This window comes from Crocuta crocuta, unplaced genomic scaffold (assembly GCF_008692635.1).
Source record: "Crocuta crocuta isolate KB4526 unplaced genomic scaffold, BGI_CrCroc_1.0 scaffold96, whole genome shotgun sequence".
NCBI lineage: Eukaryota > Metazoa > Chordata > Mammalia > Carnivora > Hyaenidae > Crocuta > Crocuta crocuta.
In genome coordinates, this window is record NW_027531522.1 from 8,456,979 (window position 1) to 8,484,080 (window position 27,102).

The window sequence follows — 27,102 nt, forward strand, 5'->3', positions numbered from 1 at the left end:
AATTGCTTATATCTGTTAATGAAGTCTGTTCTTACAGTTCTGAAGTAAATTGTACTCAGAGGAGTATATGGGACAGTTATCAGCCCATTTGTTGAAAACTCACGTACTACCTACTTTCTTTACTCTTCAATGTACAGACACGATCAAGATCTGACTCAAACTTCTATAGATCAGAAACACAACCCATTTCGGAACTCTAAAAGTATTCAAATTATTTATTGATGCTGCTTCAGGATCAACATGAGCAGTAGCACAGTTCTTTATCAGTGACAAAAACAACGAATATTTTCAAATAGGAAGAATAAAAACTATTAGTAACAAATCAACATGGTTTTGTGAATAGCAAAATCAAAACTATTTTCAAAAACAAAAAAAGGTTGTGTAGACAAGGTAAAAGTGACAAGCAAAAACAGAGACTTGCTTCTAAAGAATTCAAAGCTTCACAATGATCTCACTTTAGCCTCAAATTGTCCTTACTTACCCTAATACAAAGTTCATTTAATTGCACTTCACTTTACTGCACTCTGCAGATACTTTTTTTCTTTTTTTTTCTTTTTTACAAATTGAAGGTTTGTGGCAACCAAGATTCGAGCAAGTCTATCAGCACCATTTTTCCATGTGTCACATTTTGATAATTCTTGCAATATTTCAAACTTTTTATCATATCTATTATAGTGATCTGTGATCAGTGATTATGATTTGCTAAAACCTCAGATGATGGTGAGCACTTTATAGCAATAAAGTATTTTTTTTTAATTGTGTGCACTGCTTTCTAGGGGTGATGCTATTACACATTTAATAGACTACAGTTTGGTGTAAACATAACTTTTATATGCACCAGGAAACACAAGAAAAATCATCTGGCTTACTTTATTGAAATGCTCACTCTGTTACAGTGGTCTCTAACAGTCCACAATACCTCCCCCGTATGCCTGTATACAAAGATCACTGATCTTTGATGTTGCCAATTGTTAACCATTTTGGATCATCACAAACTGTGTCCATACCAAGACAATGAATAGATAAAGTGTATATGTTCTGACTGTCCACGGAATGACCATTCCCCCATCTCTCTCCCTCCTGGGCCTCCCTACTCCCTGAGACACAAAATATTGAAATTAGGCCAATTAATAACTCTACAACAGCCTCTAAGTGTTCAAGTGAAAGGAAGAGCCACATGTTTCTTACTTTAAAAAAAAAAAAAACTAGAAATGATTCAACTTAGTGAGGAAGTTACATCAAAAGCTGAGAAAGGTCAAAAGTTAGGTGTCTTGAACCAAACACTTAACCAAGTTGTGAATGCAAAGGAAAAGTTCATGACGGAAATTTTAAGTGCTACTCGAGTACTCCAGCTCACAAATAAGAAAGTGAAGCAGCTTTATTGCTGATATGGAGAAAGTTTTAGTGGCTGGAGAGGTGTCAAACCAGTCACAACGCTCCCTTAAGTCAAAGCTTCACCCAGAGAAATGTCCTCTCTTCAAATTCTCTGAAGGCTGATACAGGGAAGAAAGTCTGTAGAAGTCTGAAGACAGCAGAATTTTCATGGGCTTTAAGAAAAGAAGCCATGTCCGTAAGACAAAAAGTGCAAGGTGAAGTAGCCAGTGCTGATGTAGAAGCTGCAGCAAGTTATCCAGAAGACGTAACTAAGATAATGGAGGTGGCTACCCTAAACATTAGATTTTCAATGCAGACTAAACAGGCTTATAGTGGCAGAAGATGCCAATTCCGACTTTCATAGCTAGAGAGAAGACAATGCTTGGCTTCAAAGCTTTGAAAGCCAGGCTGATCCTCTGTTAGAGGCTAAGGCAGCTTGTGACTTTAAATTGAAGCCAGTGCTCATTCACCATTATGAAAATCCTAGGGCCCTTAAGAATTGGGCTAAATTGGGGCACCTGGATGGCTCAGTCAGTTGAGCGTCTGACTCCGGATTTCAGTTCAGGTCATGATCCCAGAGTGTGGGATGGAGCCCCACATCAGGCTCTACAATGAGCGTGGAACCTGCTTAAGATTCTCTCTCTCTTCCTCTGCCCTCATCCCCCACTTGTGTGTGCTTGCTCTCTCTCTCTAAAATAAACATTTTTAAAAATTTAATAAAAGATTTGGGGAGGTAAGAAATGCTGACAGGATGACTACCCATCACGTTCTGGCTATAGGGAAAAAAGTCAATCAGCTTGAAGATGCAAGAGTTCATCAAAAATAGCTAATGGATAAAGCAAGTCTTAAAGAAATTACTGTCGTTTTGAGATTATGGGTATCAATTTTTCAATTTTTCATCTTCTGTCCCTATCTCCACTGACCACTAGAAACTGTGTTTACAAAGAAAAGCAAGCTGCAGCTCTAATAACCAGAAAGGAACCAGAAGGCATCAAAGGAACAGCACGGAAGCATCTCCGAGCAAAGCACAAAACAGAAATGAAAACCTAAAAAGCTATATACAAAGAATACCTTACAGGATAAGTAAAATTAAAATAGAAGAAACAATGAGTACAATTTCTCAACCCAGTGGTTATCAGACCTTTAATCGACCTATATTCTAAATTCTCCCATTTCTCCCCTAAGCATGTTTTCACAGTAACTAATCCTCCCCTTTAGAATCTGAGTAGTCTCTAGAGGCTCCACGGCTATTTCTAACTTTATTATAAGAGAAGCTAAAATGTATCCGTTGCTTACCATATGGCAAGTACTGTGTTAAGTGCTTTGCATGTATCATATCCTTAAAACAACCCTAATGAAAACTAATGAAGAGAAGGCTATGCCAGGCCAGAGGATCCACCCCCGAAAAAGCAGTAAGTGTAAAACCAACAAAGAAACACGCCTTGAGAAACACAGTGGAAGATGAGGAGGAAGAGGTAAAAAAGGAGCTAAATGCTAAAAGGTTTTATATCCCAGGCTGAAAAGTTCAAAAGCTGGCTGTAGAAAGCTGTAGATTTACTGAAATGCTATAATCACAGGAGCTGTATGATTATATTTTAGAAAAATCACTATCAGCCACCTAGAAAATGACTGGGGACATACTGGAGGCAGGGTAACAGTTGGAGGCTAACGTACTAATCGAAGAGCTCAGTGATCTAAACCTGCCCTAGCAGAGAATAGAAAGGATGGAAAGAATGAATGGAGGGAAACTGAATGTGGATGCGAGAGCTATGAGGAAGATAAAGCTCAGAGATTATACCAACACCAGAACCCTTACGGGCACGATCAGTGTGCCCAGCACCGAGTTCACACTATGTGTTTGTTGTCCGGAACAAAGAAAATTACAACTATAGAACTCAAGAATGACTCCCAGATTCTTGACATACGTGACTGATCTGAAGTACCAGTCATCAGAACAGAAGAAAAGCACACTGAAGAAAACTTTAAATGTGATTTTGAACAGGCTGGATTTGAAGCATATTCATTTTCAGTAAAGAATCAGGACATCATGTATTTATATAAATATTGCTAATAGCAATTCCATGAGGTACATACTTGTATCCCTATTTACAAAGGCGGAACGTGAACTCAGAGGGCTTCGGTACTTGCCCAGGTCCATACTGGGCCCATTTACTAACAGCAGATGCTGAAGCTGCCATTTAAACCCAGAGCCCAAGGTCTTTCCATCACACCATACTGCAGGAGAATAATATAGCATTAACATTTATGAAAATTAAACCGGCTGTGGTTTATGATCCTAAATGGACTAACAAAATAGACTAAAAGCATGTCCAAGTCTATAGGATATGAACTAGTCCAAAGTACTCTGATTAGGAATGCAAAAGTACTATTACAAAAACAAAGATATGATTTAGCAGAGGCAGGGTAATAATTCAGAGATGCCTCTAGGGCTTCAAATCAAGATAACTAGTACATTGTAAAATATTTACCTTATAATGAAGGTAGAACCAGACTGGAAAAGAAGTTCAGTTTTCTGATTGATGGATAACAGAACATACAATAGAAATACAAGACTGGAGATAAAAAAAAAAATCAGTAATTCGTTATTTGATAAATACTTATTGAGTGCTTACAATGCATCAGATACTATTCCTAAGGCACTAGGGATAGAAATGAAAAGTTCTCATCGTGTGGAGTTTGTATTCCACACAGAAAACAATCAATCAATTAATGTCAAGTAGTTGAATACCGTGAAGAAAAATAAAATGGAACAAGCAAACAATGAGAGGGTAGAAATGTTTTATTTTGTTTTGTTTTTCTACAGAAGGTAATTAGGGAAAACTCTTCGAAACTCATTTGAACAGAGTCTTAAAGGATGTAATGGACATTAGTATCTTCAAATACTGGGAGGAAGGCATTGCAAGCAAAGACGACACCACAATACAGAGACAGAGGCAGGGAAGAGCTCAGAGTGTTCAGACCCAAGAGGCTTAGAAGGAGAGAGTCTGGAAATCAAAATCATATCAGAGACACAGTAAGGGGCCTAAATGTAGGTCACATGAAGGAATCTGCATTTCCCTGTAAGTGGAATAGGAAGTTCCTAGAGGGTCTGAGCAGGTAAATGACATTATCTAAGATTTTTAGAAGATCACTGGCCTTTAGAAGGGACTGTAGGGGCAAGTGTGTAGCCCAACTAGGAAAGTCATGCGATAGTCTATGAAAGAGGTATCAACGGCTGGAGGAGTAAGATAACAGTGGTAAGGAAAGGAGAAGCGATTGAAGTAGAACCAAAGATCTTACTGACAGAATGCATATGGAATGTGAAAAAAGAAGAATCAATGATGACTCCTATGCATTAGAAATGAGTGACAGGAAATATCGATGGTGCCATCTACTGAAACAGGCCAAGGATGAAGAAAAGAGGAGGTTTGGGTAAGAAAACCAAGAACCATTTACCTCAATAGCCCATATTAAAGATAAAGAAACTGATGCACTGAGTATCTAAGCAAGTAGCCCAAAGTCACTGCTGGTAAGCAGCAAAGTTAGGAACTGAATTCAAGCAGTATAGTTCCAGAGTCTGAATGCTTAGTGCTAAATTGTCTAGTAAGACTGCAAGGGGAAAAATGTCAAAAGAATTTCTAGACTGAGCCTAAAGCTTGGTTCAACATTTGGAGGTCACAAAAGGAGAAGGCAAAAAGACTAAGAAGGAGTTAAGCAGCAAATTAGAAAAAGTTTGGTGTCCTGGAAACCAACTGAATCAAGTATAGCAAAGAGGAGAACTAAGAGATCAACAAAGAAATAGACTAGGAATTGACCATTAGATTTGGCAAGATGGAAGTCACTAGGGACTGTGAAATAAAAGCTTGATGGAATAAGTTGTTACAATTCAACAGTTGAACTGAGCAAGAAATACAACATCCAAAATAAGATTCATTTATTCAATAAATGTTTGCTAAATGTTTTATTAGTGCCAGACACTGGTCTACATGCTTGGGATTCAGTACTGAGCGAACCAAAACTCCCTGTCCTCTTAGAGCTCACGTTCTAACAGCGCATTTCAGCATTTCTTCCAGGAAAAAGCTATGACCAGTATTTTGCCTCTTTGTATAAAATGTTCCATTATACAAATCAGATACTGAATTTCTGATTCACCATTTCAGCTTATAAATAAAGCTTAAAACAGTTAATTTTGAAGAAGTACATACACAACGTTGTTATAATTAAACCAAGTGAGTTAGTAGGACACTTTAATGTCACAGACTCATTGATGGGCAAAGGGAGAAGGAATGTTGTTAAATTTATTCTACACACCATATTCTACATACCATACTAGCAATAAAATTAAAAAAGAGTAAAAAAGAGTCTATTGGACTTTATCCAAAGATTATTTACTGGGAGTCTCTGACAAGTCTCCTCAGATAATCTTTCATGATATTTTGATGTATGGATCATCTGGAGCAAATTAATCCAAGTACCAGAACTGGAGCCTGCTTATGATGCTCGCTCTCTCTCTCTCTCTCTCTCTTTCTCACCCCCACCGCAGGCACACATTCTCTCTCCTTCTCTAAAATACAATTAAAAAAAAAAAAAGAAAAAAGTAAGCTTTCCTGGAACAAAGAATGTTCCTATGCTCAAGAAGCTTACTGCCTAGTAACCTCAAGTGAGACATTCTCAACTGAACATTTATTAGGCACCTACTATGTTGCAACTAATAAATTAATTACGGAATATAATACAGGATATAACTGTCTTTAGTACTAAATAATTTGGTGAAGAATGAAAGTATTGCAAGAGTTTGAAAAAGGGTGACGATTGCAGTAGGCTTAAAGAGTGGTTCTCAGCTGGGAGCTATTTTGTGCCCTCAAGAGACACTGAGTAATGTGTCAAAACTTTTAAAATCATGGGCGGAGGAGAGCAGGCAGCAAACTGGTCTCTGCTGGGTAGAGGTCAGGCCTGCTGCTAAACACCCTCCACTGCCCAGGACAGACTTCCCTACACTGCACACATTAGGCTTCCTTAAGAAAGACACTTATCTGGTCCAAAATGTCAGTAGTGTCACTACTAAGAAACTTTATGCTAGAGTAATCAGGAAATGACTCAAAAACAAGTTGGATTCTGAGATGGCCCTTAATCATGAGCACATGCAGAAATCTGGAAAACATAATAGAAGTGAAAATATGAAGGCTGAAGGAGCCTGTGTTTGAACTAAGTGATGGAAGTACTGGGAAAGAATTCAACTTTAAGAAATTTATTTAGGGGCACCTGGGTGGCTAAGTCCGTTAGGCATCTGTCTTCAGCTCAGGTCACGATCTCACGGTTTATGAGTTCGAGCCCCATGGCAGGCACTGTGGTGACAGCTCAGAGACTAGAGCCTGCTTCCGATTCTGTGTCTCCCTCTCTCTCTGCCCCTCCCCTGTTTGCCCTCTGTCTCTCTCTCTCTCTCTCTCAAATAAATAAACTTAAAAAAAAAGAAATCTATTTAAACCCAATAGAAACATCTTCAAAAAGTCAGTAGGACCTAAAAGTGAATGTAGATGAAAACTAGATGATATACAGCCATGAAAACTAGATAAAAGTTCTGGAAACTGAAAAAGCAGATATGAAGAAACTGGTTCAGGAGTCAAGCATCTGACTCCTGATTTCAGCTCAGGTCATGATCTCAATCAAGGTTTGTGAGTTCCAGCTCTGCATCGGGCAGGGCCTGTTTGGGATTCTCTCTGTTTCTCCGTCTCTCTCCCCCTCTCTGCCCCTACCCCATCCCTCTCTCTTTTTTTTTTTTTTTNCTAACCGACTAAGCCACCCAGGCGCCCCCCTCTCTCTTAAAATAAATAAACCTGGGGCGCCTGGGTGGCTCAGTCGGTTAAGCGTCCGACTTCAGCTCAGGTCATGATCATATGGTTTGTGGCTTCCAGCCCCCCATCATGCTCTGTGCTGACAGCTAGCTCAGAGCCTGGAGCCTGCTTCAAATTCTGTGTCTCCCTCTCTCTCTGACCCTCCCCTGCTCACACTGTCTCTCTTTCTCTCTCAGAAATAAATTTTAAAAATTTTTTTAAATAAATAAATAAACCTAAGAAAAATCATTTTGAACATTAGCCCTAGAAGTGACTTTAATGTTATAAAACTGCTTGAGAGCAGCAACTGCATCTTATTTATCACTCTTATGTTCCTGAGGCAGTGTCCTGTGCACACGCAGCTTCCTAGACTTGTGATGGGGTTAGGTCTCAACCCACACCAAGTTGAAAATATCCTAACTCAAAAATGCACTTAATATACCTAACCTACACATCTTAGCTTAGCCTACCTTCAGTGTGCTCAGGAAACTTACATTAGCCTACCTTTGGGCAAAATCATTGAACATAAAGCCTATTATAGTAAAATGTTGCATACCTCATGTAACTTAATGCGTGCTGTACTGAAAGTGAGAAACAGAATGGCTGTATGGGTGCAGAACGGTTGTGAGGTCACGAGTGCGTGGCTGACTGGGAGCTGCAGACGGGAGCCACGCATCACCAGAGAGGATCATACTGACCGCATACGGCTTTCCTGGGGAAAAAGCCAAGTTCAAAATCCAAAGTACAGCTTCTACTGAATGCATATCTCTATCACACCATCCTCAAATTGAAAATCGTTAGGTCGAACTATTGTGAGTCAGGGATGGTCTGCACTGTGGGCTAAGTACTTACTGAATTAAACACAATTGGCCAGTTATTTATTAAGTATTCTTGGCTATCTCCAAAGTTCCAGCCACTGCTGATTTAGGACATTCATTTAAACTGGAACTAAAAAGAGCTATCATTTAGTAGGTGACTATTATAGAAAGGCACTCTAGCAGACCCTCTACACATTTTATTTCACTGAATCACAAACAGAAGGTGTCTTCCCACTCGTTAAAGATGAGCACACTGGGCCTCAAAGAGCTTAAATGACTTGCCAATGATTTCACTATAAGCTAGGCGGTGGCCAAGCAAACCCTTTTCTAGTTTTAACCCAAACCTCCAAGACTCAGTGACATGCTCTAAGGAAGAGTTAAAAAGCAAAATTCAACACCTACCTTTTGTTATTAAATTACACTAGAAAATATAAAGCAACTCTAAAAGGGTGTCCTATTATTTCTTCACTACAGTAAATAGGGTATTCGGCTTGCTTTCATTCCACACTTACATGCCAAAGTAGTTCCCAAGTGCATTCAAACCACCTCAAAATTCTTCTCTAGAAAACTCAAAGTCCTGTAATTATTACCCTCTGACCGAAAACAAACAAGAAACTAACCTGTTGAGTTGCTACGCTCCGTATGGAAAACCAAAGATTCAGAAAACAGAAAAACAAAACAAAAAAAGGCATTTCAAGATCAAAACAAATTTGCCCGTTCAAATTTCAGGTTCTCTTCCACCCTCCTAAAGTACTGAGACCCAGGCTTTAAAAAAAAAAAAAAAAAAAAAANTTCATTTGTCCAGGGAAACACTTTATTGGAGGGCTTATCATCCTACCCCAGGTGACAGACTGCTCAGCTCTCAACTCTCTTCTTCCAGAAGCACCGTCCCAGCACCAGATGCTACGCCAGCTGTTCCTCCCAGGCCCTCCACGCCAGAAGCAGTCCTTCAGAAACCCACAGCCCTAGATCAAGGCCCATTTCACAGGTTCTCTGAGTTCCATTTCTTTCCAAAAGAGTGAGCCAAGCCCCCAACCGCCTCTAAACTCGTGGAGGAGGAGCCTCAGGAAAGGGGAAGCCCTCGGCCCCGGCCAGCGGGGCAGGGTGGGCTTGCACTCGGGCGCGGGCTGGACAGGGAGCGGCAGAAGCACTCACCAACATCCTGATCGAAGGGATTGGTGGCAAAGAGAGGCATCTCCGCTGCGTGCCCAGGCGTCCGCGGGGACTCCCCCTCGACACCACGGGAGTCGGGGAGCGACCTAGGGAGGGAAGACTCCTCGGGCAAAAACAGCAACAGCGACGGACTCCACAGGCTGAGCGACAGCTCCACCTCTTCCCGACCCCCAGCAACCGCGGCGGCGGCGGCGGCGGCGGCGGCGGCGGCAACAGCGGAGGCGCAGACAAGGCCCCCACCCCGCGCGGAGCCTGTCGGGAACCTGGGCGACTTCGACATTGCCTGCTCAGAACCTACCCGGATCCGGCCCCTCCAAATCAGGCCCCACCAAAAAACCCCTCTCCCTGACCCCCGCTTTTGATCGGTCGTACGCCAGAGTAGGAATAATGCCTGCGCTTTCTGCTTTTGCTTTGGCCAAGAGTCTCCGGAGGACGGGGTCCTCCAGGCGCGCCGAAGCCGACTACCAAGCCCAGGCGTGAATCAGAGACTGAGAAAGAAAAAGGGTCGCGTGAGGTGTGAAGCCGACCCCGTGGTCGGCCCTCGCTTGGTCGGTTGTCATCACGTTACAGTCCCTGTTGAGGGGGATGGAAATTCCTTCGCGGGGGGGAGTGAGGGGGTCATCTAAGTCAAAGAGCCGTGAGTTCAGTTCGCTGCCTGAGGTGACCAGAAACTTGGTGGGATGGAGTCATGTGAGCTGAACCGATTGGCCCGAATCCTTGAAGAGGGGAGTGTCGGGGCGCGGGCTCCCTCCGAGAGGCTGAGGTAACGCTGGCACCTTCCCGAGAGTTCCCGGACGCCTGGCTTCTAAATCTCTGTGGAAAGCACTTCTAGCTGGGCGTTGGCGCTACTGACTAACTGTGCAGTCACTGAGCAGTTGTGGCGATTGGAAAATTAAGTTTCACGCCCCAGCAAGGTCTGCGATAGCCGTCCCGCCTCCGCCCCCCGCCCTCCCTTCCGAGACCCAGCAGAAATCCAGAACAAACCCGAGAAATGGAGCTAGAAATTGACGAGGGATTCCTAGCAACTTAAAATGCTGATTGAGTAACTTTAGGTATTTAACACGCTGTGTCTGTGTCATGTAGATATTCAGGCGCATCGAGAGGTTTTGTGTCCCACTAGGAACGAACTTAAGAGTATCTTGCACGTAAGTTGGAGTTATGTGAATTATGCCTCAATGAGAGCACGTAGGAATGTGGCGTGTAAACAGATATTTACAACTTGTCAGCGACAGGATCGGTGTGCAAAAATCCGCTAAGAATGAAATCTTTGAAGCCAGCAATTCTCCTTTTTGGAATTTAGCCTAAACACAGTCTTAAAGACATGAACACGGATCGATATTCATGGCAACGTGGTTTATAAAATCAAAGCGTTGTTAACCACGAAAATGGCCAATATTAAGAGGTTGTATAAATTACATCACCTCCTGGTGCTTCAATTTTCTCATCTGTGAGAAGCAGAATAATAAAAGGGTTGTGAGGATGGGATGGATTAATAGAAACCAAGCCCTTGCTTAGGTGCATAGCATATAGTAAGCACTAAATAAATGTAAGAAGCCATTATAATTAATATTGGCCAAGTGAATCATAGTACACACAATGTAAAAACTCCCCGACTTTTAAAGGTGATTATGTACATCTGTATTTACATAGAAAGACATTTAAATACGTAAGTTCTTAAAAGCAGGGGTTACAAAAACATGTAAAATGACAAAATACTCCCAATTTTTAAAGCCTGAAAGGAAAATACATGAGAATATTATGACCTGGCTATCCGAGTGGTAAGATTTGAGATGATTTTTTGTTCTTTATGGATTTTATGTTTTCCAAATATATTCATGATGAGCCTCTACTTCTTGCAGAAGCAGAAAAAGTTAAAACACAACAGTGTAAAATATGTAGTAAATTAGGAACACCGGTTCTTAACATTTTGAGGAGCCAGTTCCTAAAGCTTGTTTGTATTTCATGATGGCAAGTATCAAATTATTTTAAGACATCACTATCGATATGAAAAGCAGAACACTCTCCCTAAAACCGGTTCTTTATTTTTATTTTTTAATGTTAATTTTATTTTTGAGAGAGCGAGACAGAGGGCAAGCAGGGGAGGGACAGAGAGAGAGGGAGACACAGAATCCAAAGCAGGCTCCAGGCTCTGAGTTGTGTGGGGCTTGAACTCACAACCCGTGAGACCATGACCTGAGCTGAGTGCTTAACTGACTCAGGCACCCCTAAAACCGGTTCTTGATGACTAGCCTCATAGAATCAAGTAACAACTTGTCCCTCTTAAGTCCCTGAGCAGTGTCTGGGGCATATTATCATAATCGCTCTGCATCCAAGCTGAATATTTGTAAAAATGCATTTGGACGTGCTTTGTACTTCCGTAAGGAGACTGACTCACTGTGTTGCCGGCAATAAGCTAGTGATCAAATTGTGCAAGCCTTGGTCTTCAATATGTACAAGCATTGGGATTAGGAAGGAATTAGTCTTGATACCATTATTCTTGTCTTCTAACCTAAAAGAATTACTTCAGCTATTTGGGGACTTTATGATTAATATATTATAAATAATAAACATTTTTAAATGTAGAGCTTTTAATTTTACTGTTATGTTTAACATAAAAGTCAAATATAAAAACCTAAATGGGTTTGTATGTTGAGGTTAGCTTCCTGTTATCCCTTAAAACACTGAAACTTGCAGGAGTTGGCACTTTTAAGATGACCAAAATTTTTAAAATACAGAGACTATATATCATATAATTTCTATAAAATATGTGTTTACTATATTCTGTAAATTATTTTAATGGTTAACTTTAAAATGTTAAATCCTCTTGTTTTTGGTTTCATATTGAAAATTCTTCTACATTAAAAAATGATAGCTGAGGCAACTGGGTGTCTCATTCGGTTAAGTGTCCCACCTTGGCTCAGGTCATGATCTCGCAGTTCGTGAGTTTGAGCCCCGCATCAGGCTCTTGCTGACAGCTCAGATTCTGTGTCTCCCTCTCCCTCTGCCCCTCACCCTCTTATGCTGTGTCTTTCCCTCTCTCAAAAATAAACATTAGAAAAATAAGTAAATAAAAAAATAAAAAGTGATAGCAATGTACAAATGGAGTTATTCCAGGAAATATCTATAATTTTAAAGTTTAGGAAAAGAAATATCCCAGGAAGATTATTCACACTAGTTCATACCCTCAGCATCTCTTAGATGAATTATTACATCCACCTCCTATGTTTTTCTACTTTCTTACTGTTACGGACTGATTTGCATCCCACCCAGATTCATGTTAAAGCCCTACCCCCAAAGTGTGCCGGTATTAGGAGATGAAGCCTTTGGTAGATAATTCAGTATTTAGGTTTAGATGAGGTCCTGAGGGTTGGGCCCTCAGGATGGGATTAGTCCCTTTTTAAGAAGAGGCAGCAGGGAGCTTAGTCTTTTTGTCTTGTGAGGACACAGAAGGGAAGCCAGAAATAGAGTTCTCACCAGAACCTGACCATGCTGGTGTCCTGATCTCAGACTGCAGCCTGCAAACATAAGTTTGTTGTTTAAGCCTCCCAATCTATGATAATTTCTTATGGTACCAGAGTTGACTGATACACCTACCTATCTCCAAACTATGCTCTAAACCCCTGCCGGAATGATTGTTATAACATGCAAGCCTGATTGTGTCATTCCCATAAAATTCTCACAGTTATTCAGTCCATATTTATTGACACTTCATGTGTGCCAGGTACCATTCTGTAGTCTGGAAATAACATAAGGATGAATGCTGTATATGAGTTAACCTTTTTTGGAATGTATTCTATGGGGACTATGGTCATTAAATAATTAATTGCATGATTATAGGTATGTGAAGGAGTTTCCTGCCTTCAGGATTAAATTCTGATTCTTTAGCAATTCTATCCTTACTGAACTGGCCCCTGAGTATCTCATCTCTTCAGTCTTTTCTCATAGCCTCTCTTCTAACCTTTTTGATGTTCCATCATTTCCCTATCTTCAAAGAAGCAAGTTTTTCTGCCTTTCCTGCTCTAATTCTATATCTTTTCTAGATCTCTACTCAGATTTTACTTCCTTTACTGGGCTTTCTGGACTCAGTACCGGACCAATAATATGCACATAATAAATACATGTTAATGAATTGATAATTGGCCACCTCTGTCACAGCACTTAGTGGCGTTATATTTATTCCAAGTGTCTTTAACTATATAAAAACCACTCCAAACTCGTGTTAAGGCAACAATAATCATTTCTTTTGATTACAGATCAGAAATTGAGTCAGTGTTCTTTCTGCAGGACACATTCCTTCTCTTCCACAGTGTCAGCAGGGGTGCCTCAAAGGCTGGAATGACTGCAACCTAGGGGTTGCAGAGCTTTTGCATTTATGTGTCCGGCAATTGCCGCTGGCAGCTGTCTAAGTCCCTGGGGCTGTCAGCTAGAACTACGTGGCACCTCCTCTGTGTCTGCCTGGTTTCTCCCAGCATATTGGACCGAGCATTCCAAGAGACAGGAAGACCTGGCATAGGAAATGGGCACAGCGTCATTTCAGTCCTATTCTATTGGACAAACAGTCACAATGTCTATAGTCAAGGGCACAGGAAATAAAACCCAATTCCTGCTTCTTAATTTAAAAAAAATGCTTATTTACTTTTGAGAGAGCGAGCGAGCAGGGGAGGGGCCGAGAGAGAGGGAGACAGAAAATCTCAAGCAGGCTCCAGGCTCTGAGCTGTCAGCACTGAGCCTGCCACGGAGCTTGAACTCATGAACCATGAGATCATGAACTAAGCCGAAGTCAGAGGCTTAACCAACTGAGCTACCCAGGTGCCCTAAACCCAATTCTTGATGGAAGGAGTATTGAAGAACTCGGGGACTATATTTGAAAGCTACCACAATAGTGTAACATTTTACTTGTTTCTATAGCATTAGTCTGTGACTCGCTTATCTCTAGATTTCCACACTAGGTGTCCCATAAATATATGTTAAATATGCTAAAGAAAGATAATATGTCATGATTACAGTAGCACATTTCCAATGGTATACTTATCAACCATAAGGGAGTAACAGGATATGGACTTATCTTTTTACCATAACCAAACAGAACACTGAATAAAATATATGACACAGTTGATTTCAAACACGAGACAACAGACTGTAATCCCAAGGAGAAAGGGAACATGCATGAGCCCTGTGATTGCTATAGCTTTCTGCCTAGAGTCAGTTTCTGGAATATGCTATAGGGAGTGAAACCCAAAAGGAACCAAATGGTCTTACTGTATTAAAGAAAGAAAAATCCGAGTTTAGGTAGACTAAGGGGCTAGAGTTAGGAGGACAGAATACTAGGAGGGTATTCTGTAGAGAAAGAGCTCTAGAAATCTGTACAGGAGTCCCCTTGAGATTGTGGCTGAATGCTAATCTAGTCATGGGTCAGGGTAGAGCTCTACAAGTCTAGCTACAGAACTTTCAAGGAAAAAGCTATTTCCAGGGAACCAAAATCTGAAAAATCCCAAGAGTTCATACAAGTATGGGAATCATTTGAGTTCTCAAAGTCAGAGAGAAGAAACCCAATTGAATATATTGAGTATTTAATAAATAACCCCAAAAAAGGTAATGTCTTAGTAATGGCTAGTAGCCTGAAAGAAAAGGCTATTCTACATCTGCTCCAAAAAAAGCTGAAAACACACCTCTTGAAAAGCTGAAGACATGACTTAAATGAAGGATAAAACAAAGTATGAAATTAAAAGGAATGCTGCCCCCTTCTAAAATACAACACTCAAATATGTAAAATGGCTAGACTCCAAGAAACATTACTGAACACATGAAGGCCCAGGCAAATGTGACCAGTAACCAGGAGGACAATCAGTCTATAGAAACAGATCCAGAAATTAAATAGATGATTGAACTAACACATGGAAATGTTTAAAGAACTGTTATAACTATGGACAATAAAGGATTTACAAACAGATGAACATAATGAGGAGAGAAAAAATAAAAGAACCAAATGGAAATTCTACAGAAATATAATACTGAAGATGAAACTCACTAAGCAGGATTAACAGATTAGACACTGCAGAAGTAAAGATACACCCGTTTAAAGAAAGATCAACAAAGTATACAAATTGAAGCAAATGGAAAAAAAAAGACAAAAAAATATTTAACAGAACCTCAGTGACCTATAAGAAAATATGAAAGTATAATGTGTACAGTATCATAGCAAGTAAGAAAAAGGGGAAAAAGGTTTTCAAATGCCCAATATTCCCCAAATTTAATGAAAACTATATTTCCAAAGATCTGAGAATATATATAAGTGAATCCCAATCATAACTAACAATAATAAAAAATGACACCAAGGCACAGCATGATTAAATTGCTGAAAATCAGTGATAAAGAGAAAATCTTAAAAGTATGTGGAAAACAAGAAGACCTAACAGGAATAAAACATTGTAGCAGACTTCTAATCAAGCCATGCAAGATAAAAAAATAAAAGTACAGTGGAATAGTACCTTTAACGTCCTAAATTTTAAAATTCTCAACCTAGAATTCTGTCAGCGAAAATAGTTTTAAAAAATGAAGGTGAAATAAATATTTACATTAAAAAACCCTCACCACCAGCAGACCTACACAATGAAAAATATTAAAACATACAAATCAAAATAGTTTTAGGCAAAAGGAGGATGGTACCTATGATATAAATCTTCACACAGGTATGAAGAACTTCAGAATAGTCATGAGAGAATAAATATAAAGGACATTTATACTTTTTAAAAATGTACTTAAAACAAAAATACCAACTGTATATTTTGGAGTTGATAACATAGGTAGAAGTAAAATAAAGGAAAATAGCCTAAAGGATGGCAGGATCAAAATAGAAATGCAGTGTTCACACAGTCCTTATGTTACATATAAAGTAGTATAAATATTATTTGAAAAGTGATTGTGAAAAGTTAAAAACAAATACTTTGGTGGGGGAGGGAGGGGTAAGCTGGGTAGCTCATTTGGTTAAGCATCTGACTTTGTCTCAGGTCATGATCTCGCAGTTCATGAGTTCAAGCCCTGCATCAGGCTCTGTGCAGATAGCCCAGATTCCATGTCTCCTCTTTATCTCTGCCCCTCCCTTGCTCACACTCTGTCTCTCTCAAAAATAAGTAAAAAACATTTAAAAAAAATACCTTAAGTCCTAGAGCCATAGTCCCCCCAAAGAAAAAGCAAAAGAATATAGATAAAAGTAGGAAGTTTTTTGTTTTTTTTTTTTTTTAAATGTTTTATTTATTTCTAGGAGAGGGAGAGAGACAGCGTGAGCAGGGGAGGGTCAGAGAGAGAGGGAGTCACAGACTGAAACAGGCTCCAGGCTCTGAGCTGGCAGTCAGCACAGAGCCCAACGTGGGGCTCGAACCCATGAACCGCGAGATCATGACCTAAGCGAAAGTCAGACGCTTAACCGACTAAGCCACCCAGGCGCCCCAAAAGTTGGAAGTTTTTAATTCAAATAATTTTTAAAGGCAATAAAAGAAGGCAAAAGGTAAAAAAAAAAAAGGGACAAATAGAAAACAAATGGTAGTTTAAATGCAGCCATATAAATAACTACACTAAATGTAAAAGATCAAAATATTCCAATTAAAAGGTAGAAGTTGTCAGCCTGGATTTTTTAAAAAGCGAGATCCAACTATATGATGGATGATAAGAAACTTGTTTTAAAAATAAAGACAAAGGTAGGTTAAAAGTAAATGGATGGAAAAAGACATAATTTGAAAATACTAAAGAAAGCTCTGGTTATATTAATATCTGACCAAATAAACTGAAAATCAGAAAACTTCCCAGGGATAATGAGTGACATTTCACAGCGTGAAGGAATGAGTTAACCAAGAAAACATAATAGTGTTCAATATGTATCAACCTAATGACAGAACTTGGGCGATTAAAAAAAAAAAGGAAACAAAACTTACAAAACTGAAAGGAGAAATATATACACTGTTTCAATACAATACTCCTCTCAGGTAAAGATAGTACAAATAGAACATTAGTAATTACTCTGAAGAGTCAGTTCTATCAATTAACTTGACCTAACTGACATTTAAATTATTTTTATAGTTTATTTATTTTTGAGACGGAGCATGAGTGGGGCAGGGGCAGAGAGAGAGAGGAAGAAACAGAATCTGAAACAGGGTCCAGGCTCTGAGCTGTCAGCACACAGGGCTCGTACCCATGAACCGTGGAATCATGACCTGAGCTAAAGTCAGACGCTTAACCAACTGAGCCACCCAGCCCCCCCTCCACTGACATTTATAATGCCCCTGCAAGTCAAGCATTTTTGTCAAGTGGACACTAAACATTAGAAATATGCTGGGCCTTAAAATGAGTCCATATAATTTAGAAGATAAAATCATATAGGTATTCTTCCTTGACTAAAACAGAATTAACTCAGGAGTATAAGACAGAGTTACCTGGAAAATCGAAATTATGTAAAAGTTGACCCATGCAGGTATAAATAACTTACATGTCAAAGAAAACTCAGAAAGTATTTTGAACTGGACGAAAGTGAAAACACATGTCAAAATTTGTGCAATGTTGCTTAGAGAGATACTTTAAGCATCATAGAAGAGAAAAGAAAATCTAACATTAATCCCTTAAGGTAGAGAAGAATTCAAAATAATCAGAAAAAGGAAGTAATAAAGATGAAACCAGGAATCAATGAAATAAAACACAAAAGAAAAATCAAACCGAAATTTAACCCTCTAAAACGTTTCATAAAATGGGTAAAACTCTACTTAGATCAAAAGATGAAGAGGGAACATGCAAATTATCAGTATACGGATTGAAAGAAGCAACATGACTACACACCCTGTAATTAAAACATTACAGGAATTAAATTATATTAAATGAAAACACTCATAAAGAATTATTCTTAAACTCTATGCCAATACATTTGAGAATATAGTTTGAAATGGAAAAAACCTTGAGAGATACAAATGGCACAACTGGGTCAAAAAGAAACAGAAAACCTGAAAAGTTAAATATCAATAACAAATTTTTAGTTAAAAACACTCTACAAAAATCTTTGAGCTCTTGAATTCATTACTTAATTCTAATTCATCAAACTTGTAAGGAAGAAATAATCTCAAATCTATACAAAATCTTTAGAAAATACACCATGAAGGACAATTTCATACTTATTGTATGAGACCAACAGTTTACTAATAGCAAAATCAAACAATATAAGAAAATGTCAATATCGTTCATTAACACAAATACAATTCTTCAAAAATAGAGATTTACAGTAATATATAGAGACAAAATATGTATCATGACTAAGTAGGGTATATCCTAGAAATACAAAGTTACTTTAGCTTTTGAAAATCAACACAGTTCACCATTTTAACAGAATGTAAGAGAAAAACCATATAATAGATGAAGGAAAATATTTGAGAAAATTCAAAAGCCTTTGTGATAAGAACTCAGCAGACTAAGAATAGAAGAAACCTTTCTCAACCTGACAAAGGGCATCTTTGAAAAACTTAGAGCTACCATCTTACCTAATGGTGAAGGAAAATGGTATTCCTCTCCATGATAAACAGCAATACAAGAATACTCATTTCACACTACAGTTAAATATTATGGTGGTGGTAACACTGAAGTCAAGAAAAAATTAAAAAGAATATACATCTCAGACTTCACCTTTGGTCGAGATGGAGTAACATAGGCTAGATTTATCCTTCTGCCTTAAACAACCGAACAACTGGACAAAATATATGACCAACAGTTCTTATGACACCGGACATCAAACAACAAAGGACAATGATCAATGGGAGATGAGACATAAATGAAGCCTTATGATTTGCCCTAGCTTACTAGCCTGATTTTTCAGGCCATCACATACAGCGTCAGTCTCCTTAAGATGAGGAAACAGAGCTGAGACGGGCCAAGGCTGAAAAAGTTTGCAAGGAAGAGTACTGGAGGTATGCTGGAACACAGAAGTATCCATCACTTGACCAGATAAAATACACCATGTCTAACATCCGATAAAAAATTAGCTAGCTGTCCTTAAGAAAACCCCTTTAAATATAAGACTATATCATGGTATATAAAGATATACCATGCTAACACTAATCAAAAGAGAGCTGAGATATCTTTATTGTTATCAGACAAAAGAGGCTTCAGATCAGAGAATATTACCAGAGATACAGAATGTTACTTTATAATGAAAAAGCGGTTAAATAATAGAACATGCCCTTTACGGTTTTGCATGTAATAACAGAATTTCAAAGAACATAAAACAAAAACTGATGCAATTTCAAGGAAAAATAGACAATTCCACAATTACAGTTGGAAATTACAACTCCTGTGTTTCAACAGCGATGGAACAATACTCTCAACCAACTTAACCTAATTGAATCTGATCAAACCCTACATTGAGAGCTGAATACATGCTCTTTTCAAGTGCCCATGACATAAAAAAACAAATCTCAATATATTTGAAAGGATTCAAGTCAAACAAATATATTCTCTGACTACAATGGAATTAAATTAAAAATAAATAATAGCATACTTAAAAGTCACCAAATATTTGGAAACAAAATAGCATCCTTCTAAATAACCATTGGTCAAAGAAGAAATGAAACTGGAAATTAGAAAGTATTTTGAATGTATAAGAATGAAAACATATCAAAATTTGTGGAAAGCTCTTAAAGCAATACTTAGAGGGATATTTATAATATAGCATATTTACTAGATATTTTCTAGTAATTACCTTACTAGAAAAGAAAGGTCTCATTAATTATCTCAGCTTTCATTTTAAGAATCTAGTAAAAATAGCAAACGAAACCTAAAGTAAGCAGAGAAAGGAAATAATAAACATCAAAGAGGAAAGCAGTGAAAACAGGAAAACAATAGGGAAACTAAAACTAAAAGCTAGGTTTTTTTAGGAGATAAAACTGATAAAACTATAGTTAGACTGATGAGAAAAAAGAAAAGATACAAATTACCAATTTCAAGAGTGAGGGAAATGACCATACTACAGATATTAGGATAGTAAGGGAAGTTTATACCTATAAATTGAATAACTTAGAGGAAATGGCAAATTCCTTCAAAGGCACAAATCTCTAAAGTTCAAAAAGAAATAGTTAACTTGAATAAATCTTTTTCTAGTAAAGAAATGTAATTGCTTGCTAAAAACCTTCAACAAAATTAATTTCAGGCCTACATTAATTCATTGGGGATTACAAAGGCATATGAGGAAATTGGGGGTTGGAGGTTAGTAAGCTATTTTCATTATTTTGAGAGTAGTAATAGTTTCATTGATGTACATATATGTCAGTACTTACCGAATTGTGCAGTTTAAAGTATGTACAGATATTGTATGTTAATTAGACCTCAATAAAGAAATTAAAATGACCAGAAATGGGGCACCTGGGTGTCTCGGTCATTTAAGCACCTGACTGGCTCAGGTCATGATCTTGTGGTTTCATTAGTTTGAGCCCTGCGTCCGGCTCTGTGCTAACAGCTCAGAGCCTGGAGCCTGTTTTGGATTCTGTATCTCCCTCTCGTTATGCCCCTCCCCTGCTCATGCTCTCTCTCAGTCTCTCCCAAAAAAAATAAATAAATATTAAAAAATATCTTTTTAATTACCAAAAATTTATCCTTCACGACAAGGTACGGTTTTGGTGAAAAGTTTTAGAGTATGATTTAAAATATCAGTGAAGGTAAAAATGTTTGAAAACCAAGGCCTCGACCCATTCTCCAACAACCAGATTGCCCCAGCCTCTCCTTTTAGATAATTCGGGAACAGCTGCTTCTTGGTTTAACATCTTTTTGAGCAGATTGGACCAATCCATCTAATGCCATTGTCTATGAATAACGTTTTCACAACAAACCCTAGTTTTACAGTAAATATAAACTCACTTGATTTATTATACCTCAGCTTGTCATTTCCACTTTTGTACCATTTCCTATTATAAAGATCATGTATTTTCTTTAACCTAATAACTGCCAAAGACTGGGTACCTAGATTAGCAACACTCACCAGCTGGTCTGGGTTTATGCTGGTTCCGCTGACTCACTTTGCAGCTGGTGTAGACTGAAGGATCTTTGAAAAGATCCTCCCTAAGGAATCTGTCCTCTGCACCATTCAAAGACTTTTCAGAGGCTTTCATGTGTATTAAAGTAAGACATGGATTTATAAAAAAAATAAATAAGCCCCAGACTTTTAAAACAGGTGACTCCAATTTTGAAGGGAGGTCATTTCTGAGATTAGAATGGCTAGGGACATTGATAGGAAGTAAAAAAAAGCATCTTCATCCTAAGTTCCCCATATTATATCTGTGTCTGTGTAGAAAATGTTCCCAAAAGGAGCAATAAAATACTATTTTTATATTGTTTAGTCTAATATAATTAATATTTATAATAGCATGTATGTTTAGTTTCATTTTCATGACCAATTTTGTGAGATATGAAATAGTTCTTCATGCATGAAGTTCTCATTTGTAATAATAAACCTATTGAACAGAAGGATTTTACTTAAGAAGATTTGACTTTCAGCTAATGGCCTAGAACCAAGTTTGTACAATTGGTTCTGCTTTAGAGGAGATTCTAGATAAGCTCTAGGTAAAGACAACAACAATGCCTCAGTTTTCACATCAAAAAGTCAAATTGAGGGACGCCTGGGTGGCTCAGTCAGTTCAGCATCCAACTTCGGCTCAGGTCATGATCTCACAGCTCATGGGTTCGAGCCCCGCATCGGGCTCTATACCGACAGCTCAGAGCCTGGAGCCTGTTTCAGATTCTCTATCTCCCTCTCTCTCTGACCCTCCCCTGCTCACACTATCTCTCCCTTTCTCAGAAATAAATAAAACATTTTTAAAAAGTCAAATTAACTCAAATATTTCTTCTACATTGCTCAATTTATCATTTTCTACATTAGTACCTCCATGTTTAAGAGGTTTCTCGTTCTTCACATTTCAGTTCTCATTCTTTCTTTGAATTTGCTTTTAACTCTCCTCCATTACTGACTTAGGTAGTACTTTACAAATACTCTCCTCTTGAACCCAACTCCTTTGTTCCCTCTTGTAGCCATTCCTATTGTGATGCCTACAAATAGAAAAACTATCTAAAATTTGAAATTGTTTTTTTCTCTTAAATTAATGACATCACTTCCCATTAATGATATCATTGCCCTTATGCTGTTGACCTAACCACACCAAGCCTAGTCAGATTTGATCGCTGAATGCTAACCCTAACATCACTGCCACTCACCCAATCCGATTTTAAGACTGGTTATAAAGCTATGATAATAATTTTAAAAAGCTATTATAGGCAAGATAGTATGGTACTTGTGTAAGGATAGGCAAATCTATGGAACAGATTAGGCATTTCAGAAATATATACATATATAACAACAGATATTTGACAAAGATACAAAGCAACTCAATGGAGAAAGGATAGATTTTCTTTTTTTCTTTTTCTTTTCAATTTTATTATTTATTTTTGAGAGAGAGAGAGCACGACTGGGGGAGGAGCAGAGAGGAAGACATAGAATTCGAAGCAGGCTCCAGGCTCCAAGCTGCCAGCACAGAGCCCAACGCGGGGCTCAAAGTCACAGGCCGCGAGATCATGACCTGAGCTGAAGTCGGACACTGAACTGACTGAGGCACCCAGGTGCCCCTAGAAAGGATAGATTTTCAATAATTGGTGCTGACCAATATATGCAAAAATATGAACTTCAGTCTCTATCTCACATCATATACAAAAATTAAGTCAAAGTAGACTGTAAGCATAACTGAATTTCATACTACTAATCTTCCACAAGAAAACTGCACAAAGTCTCTTGTGACCTTGGGTTAGGCAAAGATTCTTAGATCTGACACCAAAACACAATCTGTCAAGAAAAAAATTGGTAAGTAGAACCTTGTCAAAATTAAGACTTCCTACTGTTTGGAAGACACTGTCAAGAGAATGAAGAGCAAATCACAAACTGGGAGAAAATATTAGCCAATCATGTATCTGATAAAAGACATCTTCGGAATCTCTAAAGTACTCTTAAAACTTATTGAGAATACAGCTTCACCACTAAGAAAATAGGGAATAGATTTAAAAAGTCTCTAAAGCTAAGAAACATACAATTGAAAAGTAAGCACGTGAAAAGAAGCTCAGCATCATTATTCATTAGGGAAATGAACAATTAAAACCACAATAAAGTAGGGGCACCTGGACGGCTCAATTGGTTGAATGTCCAACTTGATTTTGGCTCAGGTCGTGATCTCAGGGTTGTGGGATCAAGCCCTGTGTCAAGCTCCACACTGAGCATGGAGCCTGCTTAAGATTTTCTCTGTCTCTCTGTCTGTACACTCACCCATAACCCTTTCCCCTGCTCTCATGCACACTTTTTCTCTCTCTAAAAAATAAATAAAAATACATTTAAAATTTTTAAATTAAAGATAAATAAAACCATCTTTAAAAAACATAATAAGATAGCACAACACATCTATTAAAATATAAAATCTAAGACTGACCATACCAGGTATTGGCTAGGATATGAAGCAACCGAAACTTAAATATAGCTATTAGGAACATAAAATGGTACAACCACTTTTGGAAACACTTTAGCAGTTTCCTTAAAAAGTTAGACATATATATGTGACCTGGTCACTCCACTGCTAAGTATATACCTAAGAAAAATGAAATTGTATCTCCACAAAAGACTGGTAAACAAATGTTCATAACTCTTTACTTGTAACTGGGGAAAAAATATCTAAATGTGAATAGATAAACAAATGTGGTGAATGGATAAGTAAATTGTGGTATATCCATACAATGGAATACTGCTCAGCAGCAAAAGAGAGTGAATTACTGATATATATCACCCAAATCTCAAATTCAGGTTCAGCTACAAAATTTGTGGGACACAGTGCAAAGTGAAAATATGGGCCCTCTTATTCATAAATTATTAAGAATTTCAACACAGAAACAACATTAAATTAAAACAGAGCATTAAATCAAGTGCCAGGCCCTTTTGAGCAGAGGACCCCATGGGACTACAGAAGCCACATGCCATGTAGCTGGGCCTGCTGAAAATAATTATTACGAGTAAATGGGGCGCCTGGGTGACTCAGCTGGTTAAGCATCTGACTTCAGCTCAGGTCATGATCGAACGGTTCGTGAGTTTGAGCCCCAAATCAGGCTCTGTGGTGACAGCTCAGGGCCTGGAGCCTGCTTCGGATTCTGTGTCTTCCTCTCTCTCTGTGCCCTCTCCACCCCCCTGCTTACACTCTTTCTCTCTCTCTCTGAAATAAACATTTAAAAATTTAAAAAAATAATTATTTTGAGTAAAATAAGCCAGACAGAAAAGAGTATGTAATGTATGACTTCATTTATAGAAAATTAGTGAAAATGCAAACTAATCTGTAATGAAGGAAAGCTGATCAGTGGTTGCCTGGGAACAGTGTGGGATGTGATAAGGGGCATTGAAAAAGGAACACAGAGGAACTTTTTGAGATGATTGATATGTTCACTATCTTGCTTGTGATAAAGGCTTCATAGACAATACATAGGTCAAAGTTTATTAAGGTGTACAGTTTAAATACATGCACTATCCTGCATGTCAGTTATATATCAATAAGGCTACTAAAGATTGCAAAATATTAATTGGCCTTTGAAAAGGATTTTTGAAAATATAGTTCATGATCTCTGATATGCAATTCTGCTCCCAGACAAAATATATACAAGCATAAGTTAAGTAAAAAGAAGACAATATATAATTTACTGCCAAAATGAATGATCCATGATCAATACAAACTATTTTAGCTGGGGAAAACAAGGGTCCCGATACAAGTTGATCAAGGAAAGCCACTTGAAAGAACTGGTATTAAATGCAGCCTTGGAGAGCGAATGCAATTTACACAAGGGGAAATAGCACTTTTGTAGGATGAAAAGAATGCAAGATTTGATTAAAGGCTATCCAGATCAGTTTATAGACAATGAATAGACCTGCGTGGTTGGATGACAGTATTCTGGGGACAGATACCTACTAAGAGATAATGTTTGATTGGCTCCCTTGGGCTCAGGTTATAGTAGTGAGCTCTGAAATCAAGCTAAGTAATCAGTTTTTATCCTAAAGGCAAGGACTAATCCCCAGATGGGTAAAAATCAAAGACGTTTTGAGAAATCAAACAAGGTTATGTTAAATGCTATTCCAAACCTTCTGTGCTGTCAAGACACCTTGCTTTCAGTTAGGTTCCCTACCGCAACTTTCTGTTCCCTACCTCAAAATATCTCTACCTCTACTTCCTTCATTCCTATCTGAGAAAGAAGTGTCTCTTCTCTTTTTAAAACCCAATTCCTCCATCTTTCTGAATCTCTCATCTTCCCACAGTCAGAGGATCTTGCTTCATATATAGCCTATTTCACATAGACAATCTCTCCCTGTTTTATGGCCCCTCCACTTCAGCAAATAAAAATCTTTCTTTGATTCTGTTGTGTTTCAAGAAGTCTCCTCATCCATTCCTCTCTTCATGCTGAAATTGACCACACCAACCCAGTTCTGGCCTTTGTTACTTCCTGTTACTTCCCTCCTAGAGGACGATTGATCTCATCTCCTGCTGCCTAATTCATCTTTGAAAAGAGGTTTCTTTAGTATGATTTTCCTCTTCACAAGTCTTCAAAAGTTCACGGCTGCCTCTTAAAATAGAGTATTTCTCAACATGTTTCTATTCTTTCTCCTGATACTTGTAAGGTTTAACCAAAACACACAATTCCCTTTTCCTCAGGTTTGTTGGTTCCTCGATGTTCATGGTGAGCCCTCAGCCTGCAATGTCTCTTGCAGTCTGTCAAAATCATATTTATTCTTCAAGTATGCAATGGTGATTTCTTGCACGGAGCCTTTTTCGATCCCCCAAACAAGGTATGTTTTCTGACTGCTCTTTAACTCCCGGAGCACTTTGCGATTTATTTTATTTTGCATGTTGATGGACATGTGGATTATTTTCAGTTTGGGCTTGCCAGGAATAAAGCTGTTATGAACATTTATGTCCAATTCTGTGTGGATTTGTTTTTGTTCTCTTGGTTAAACAATTAATAATGAAATTGTTGGGTCATATGGTAACCAAGAATATGCGATCTTTTTAAAGAAATTACCAAGTGTTATGCTCTTTAGCCACGTACGAGAATGCCAGTTGCTCCACATCCTTGTCAGCACTGAAAATAGTAATAATACCTCATTGTGGGTTTGATTTGCATTTCCCTAATGACTAATAAGATTGGATGTCTTTGTATATGCTATTGTTATTTATATATCTTTTTTGCAAAGAGCCTGTTTCCATCATTTGCTCATTTAAAAAAATCGAATTCTTAAAAATTTCTTTAATGTTTATTTATTTTGAGAGAGAGAGAGACAGAGACAGAGCATGAGCAGGGGAGTGGCAGACAGAGGAAGACAGAATCCAAAGCAGGCTCCAGAGTTGTCTGCACAGAGCCCGATGTGGTGCTCGAACCCACAAACCACCACATCACGACCTGCGCCTACGTCGGATGCTCGACCAACTAAGCCACCCAGGCACCCCGGTTTGTTATTTTAAAAAAATTTTTAAGTTTACTTATTAATTTCGAGAGAGACAGAGAAAGCAAGCAGGGGAGGAGCAGAGAGAGAGGGAGAGAGAGAGAATCTCAAGCAGGATCCATGCTGCTGGCACAGAGCTCAAGGGGGGCTGGATCCTAGGAACCATGAAATCATGACCTGAGCTGAGATGAAGGGTCAGATGTTTAACCGACTGAGTCACCCAGGTGCCCCAAATCAGTTTGTAATACTATTGAGTTGCAAGATTGTTTATATATTTTGGGTATAAATTCCCTGTCAATTTCCAGTTTTCTTTTCTAATATGTAAAAAATAATTAGTGTTTTTTTTTACATTGACTTGTAGCGTGGAACTAGTTCCAGT

General features: G+C 38.4%; 2 protein-coding genes across 3 annotated transcripts in view; one reads left to right on the top strand and one right to left on the bottom strand.

Annotated features, from left to right (window-relative positions):
• Positions 1–9,409, bottom strand: part of STAM (signal transducing adaptor molecule) — an 84,952-nt gene extending 75,543 nt beyond the window's left edge. Inside the window, exons 1-2 of one of the 2 annotated variants that reach the window (XM_077772446.1) lie at positions 9,179–9,409; positions 7,762–7,917 (exon numbers count right to left, since the gene is read on the bottom strand). Coding sequence is in view for 1 of the 2 variants with exons in the window: in XM_077772445.1 (XP_077628571.1) it covers positions 9,179–9,218 (40 nt within the window). In the remaining variant the exon portion in view is untranslated. The remainder of the gene's footprint in view (positions 1–7,761; positions 7,918–9,178) is intronic. The other variant, XM_077772445.1, reaches the window with a different exon arrangement.
• A 311-nt stretch (positions 9,410–9,720) lies between these two features.
• The window catches only part of HACD1 (3-hydroxyacyl-CoA dehydratase 1), a 38,443-nt gene continuing 21,061 nt past the window's right edge, over positions 9,721–27,102 (top strand). The window contains exons 1-2 of the mRNA XM_077772436.1: positions 9,721–9,959; positions 25,936–26,069. Coding sequence (XP_077628562.1) covers positions 26,026–26,069 — 44 coding nt within the window. The 5' untranslated portion in view covers positions 9,721–9,959; positions 25,936–26,025. The remainder of the gene's footprint in view (positions 9,960–25,935; positions 26,070–27,102) is intronic.